Consider the following 3,878-nt stretch of genomic DNA (forward strand, 5'->3'; position numbering starts at 1 on the left):
ATTTACAGATGAAAAATATACCTGTGACATGTCAGTTATGCACTGAGGAAAACACAACGTCTCAAATGCATTAATCAGCACAGATATATTCTCTGTTTGCCATGGTGGATCGATTTGATCCATGATCGATATTAAGGGCTGCTTAAAGGGGTCCTATTATGCTCTTTTACAAAGTCTTGATTTTGTTTTGGGGGTGTACTAGAACATGCTCTCATACTAGGTTGTATTTTTCACATATTTTACATTATTACAACACCTCTCTCCCCAGTCTGGCATGAACGGCTCGAATAGTTCCTGTAGGATTTTTAAAAAACTAAATATCTCCCTTTGGAGTGGACTTTGAGATTTGTAACTTTCTAGATCGTTTTAATGCCCAAACATACACACTACACACTGACTAAAATTTAAAAAGTGAAAAAGCATAATAGGACCCCTTTAAGAATAAGCGTGCACAAATTAGTGAGATTGTGTGAATTTAATTTGTCATTAATGAAACCACTTTAGCCCCGATTTGTTAGGTTATTTCAAGACATGCAATATGATGCGTCATATTCATGCAGCAGCAGCGATGATGAGAGAGCGCGCTTGAGAAACAGTTTAGAGAGGAGAACTCAGTCTACATATAAAATATTGGTCACAGATTATTGGTCACTTTCTAAATAATAAAAGTGCAGCGCATCCACTAGTAATTATATATAAATAAATAGTTTTTTACCGATGCAAATATGTTAGAAACGATGCATCGCAATATAAATGACAACTTGTCGCCGATGCACACTTGTTAAACCGATGCATCGCATCGTTAACTTTTTATGCCGATGCACCGAGAAACGATGCATCGCGATATAAATGCCAACTTGTAGCCGATGCACAGTTTTTAAACCGATGCATCGCATCGTTAACTTTTTAACGAGTGAATCGGTGAATCTTCCCATCCCTAATAGGTACTCAAGTCCAAGGTTGTGTGGTGAAGTCATTTATGTTGTTGCTCCGCTCATGACGAGGAATTCTGAGGTTTGGGACTTTAGGGTACACAAAGTCCCCAAGGTCCAGTTAAAGGAAAGGACAACATTTTTGCCTGATTGATTTGTGTGCCCTGTAGGATCGTGTACACAGAGGGAAACCTTTCATAGTCTGCTCAGTCAGCTGTATGTCTGTTCTTTGAGTTTGAAGAGCTTGATGATTTATGTGTAGAGGAATGTAAAGAGAGAACATGTCATCCTCCATTTGCTTTTGCACTGAAGAGAGGGTTGTCTGGCATGATATGTGCAGAATCCACCCTATATCTGTCAGTTTATTTCCTTCTTTCACCCGAACTCTTCTTCTTCCTCCATTCACTAGTAATGTGAATGTCAGTTTGTTGTTGTTGTTTTGTTAAATCTTAAAAGCTGAAATCAGGACTCTTAGACTATTATCTGTCCCATGACTAAAAGGTTTATTTCAGCTATGCTTAGATTGAATGGACTGTAAAATTTTTAATATAATTTACACTACTTTTCAAAAGTTTTAATGTCTCTTACTCTCACAAAGGCTGCATTTATTTAATAAAAATACAGTAAACTCTGTAATATTGTGAAATATTATTACAAATTAAATTAACTTTTTTATTTTAATATGTTTTAAAATGTTATTTATTCTTGTGATTGCAAAGCTGAATTATTAGCAGTCATTACTCTAGTCTTTAGTGTCACATGATCCTTCAGAAATAATTCTAATAAGCTGATTCGGTGCTCTTGAAACATTTATTATCAATGAAATAGAATTTATTGTAACAGTGTCAAGATCTTTGTCACTCTAGATTCAATGAATGCCTCCTTGCTGAGTCTTAGACCAAACTGTAGTCTATCTGTTATAAAACTTTGAAGCTACAAGGAAGTCCAGGCAAATAAAAAAAAAATTACCATAATTAATTGTTATCCTATATGAAACACACAAAAAAAAAAAAATATATATATATTTATATGAACATCTAGAATTTACTAAGTTCAGTTTACTAAAAGTTAAAGAGTATTGTAGTCCCTTACATCATTACCTTAAAAAAATAAACTGATAGTAATGCATTGCTATGTTCAGAGTAGGTTATGTACCACTTGTCACACGAGTATGAAGTTTATTTATGCTTTGGCTATTTAAATTTTGTTGCATGCCATAGAAAACAATGGCCAAGGTTCCTTTAATCCCCTAATGCTCCATTTTCCATATCTTCTACAACTTTATTAAATCTTTTGTATCATTAACAGAATCAGTTTTAATTCTCTCCTGACCCTCAGTGCATTTATAAACATAAATACTCATACGGCCCAATCGCTTTCAAGAACATGATCTGAGATAGAAAAAAAGCTCCTTGTATTTATTTTCCCCAATACAACTTTAATTAATGTGTTTAAATAATGTCAGTGTTTGTCAGAAAGCATGCAGATTGTGACCACAATCTCTTTATGGTGGCGTCTGACTGGGTTTTCTGCCTCTGGGTTGATTTAGGTTGGGTTAGTGAATGTTTGGCCTGAATTTTGCTTGGCAGGGCTAATTCAAGGCGGGCTTTAAAAGCTCAGGATGAATGGATATAATCTAATCTTAATCTTCTGTAAATTGCTCTGCGAAGGCCTTTCCCTTGAATCTCTTGAATGCCCCTGTACCCCCTGTTCCAATGTCTTTCCTTCTCTCTCCTCCACATCTCTCAGAGGAATCCTTCAGGATCTTCTCCTCATCATTCTTGGCGTCATATCATGCAGTGCTTCATGGCCCATGGTAATTTTTTAGCATGGTTGTAATTTCAAAAGAATGCAAGCAGAGGATGGGTTGCCATGGCTCGCCCTGGAGCACTGAGCTTCAGACAACATCAATCGCACGCCAGACCCTCAGCACCAAAACAGTCATAAAGGGCAGCGCAGAACGGGAGGGATCATGCTTAAATGACTCGGACTGTTCCATCTGTCAAAAGCGAAGAAAGAAATCGAGTCATTCTTAATGTTCGAGAATTTCAAGTGTGCTGTATCTGTGGATCTTGAGCCGACTGTCATCATAAATTCGTTTTGTTGTGCTTCTTCCGTGCATCTTGCTATGAAAAACAAGTTGTGTCATTTCAATTGAATGCTGTTACCTTAACAAATACAAATAACTTTCTATTTGTTTATTTATTTGTGTTGTTGTCAATTTAACCTCAGACGTCCAGTGAGGGCAGGCACTCAGTTCGTATATCAGGCCTCAGCACCATCGATTTCCGAGCAGGCTTTTCCCGAAGGCAAACGCTGGACTTTAAAATGACATCCAGCAGGCCAGTCCAAGGTGAGTTAGTGTTTTAAGGAGTTTGAAGTCATATAAGTTACAAAATGCAGTTAAAACAGTTATATTTTTACAATTGAAAGTAATTAAAATATTAAAAAAATGTAATTTATTCCTGAAATGGCAAAGTTGAATTTTCAGCAGCCATAACTCCAGTGTCACATGATCCTTCAGAAATCATTGTAATGTGCTGATTTAGTGTTCAAGAAACATTTCTTGTTATTGTCAATGTTGAAACCAGTTGTTCTGCTTTTTTGTGGAAACTGGTCCATTGTTTCAGGATGCTTTGATTAATATAAAGTTCAAAAGGACAGCATTTATTTAAAACAAAAATCTTCTCTTATAAAATCCCTCTTAAACTGTGTCCTTGCTGAATAAAAGCATTATTTTCTTGAAAAAAAGAAAAGAAATCTTAAACAAAAAAAAGTAACCCCAAACTTGTGTTTCTGTCTGGACCACACATGCTGTCAAATTTATAAGGTCAACCCAGTGGCTGTGTACTTGAGCATTTTAAACATGTTTTGGTTAACCTTTTTAACCTCTATGCTCCTTTTCACAAACACACACACACACACACACACACACACACACAGGAA

General features: G+C 36.1%; 1 protein-coding gene across 1 annotated transcript in view; it reads left to right on the top strand.

The window, feature by feature from the left end:
• LOC107698379 (hemicentin-1-like) overlaps positions 1-3,878 on the top strand; it is an 84,874-nt gene that overhangs the window by 19,129 nt on the left and 61,867 nt on the right. Inside the window, exons 7-8 of the mRNA XM_016499370.1 lie at positions 3,165-3,293; positions 3,876-3,878. The exon at positions 3,876-3,878 is cut by the window's right edge and continues 238 nt beyond it. Of these exons, the coding sequence (XP_016354856.1) occupies positions 3,165-3,293; positions 3,876-3,878 (132 nt within the window). The remainder of the gene's footprint in view (positions 1-3,164; positions 3,294-3,875) is intronic.

Source organism: Sinocyclocheilus anshuiensis, unplaced genomic scaffold (assembly GCF_001515605.1).
Source record: "Sinocyclocheilus anshuiensis isolate Anshui unplaced genomic scaffold, SAMN03320099.WGS_v1.1 scaffold1746, whole genome shotgun sequence".
Lineage (NCBI taxonomy): Eukaryota > Metazoa > Chordata > Actinopteri > Cypriniformes > Cyprinidae > Sinocyclocheilus > Sinocyclocheilus anshuiensis.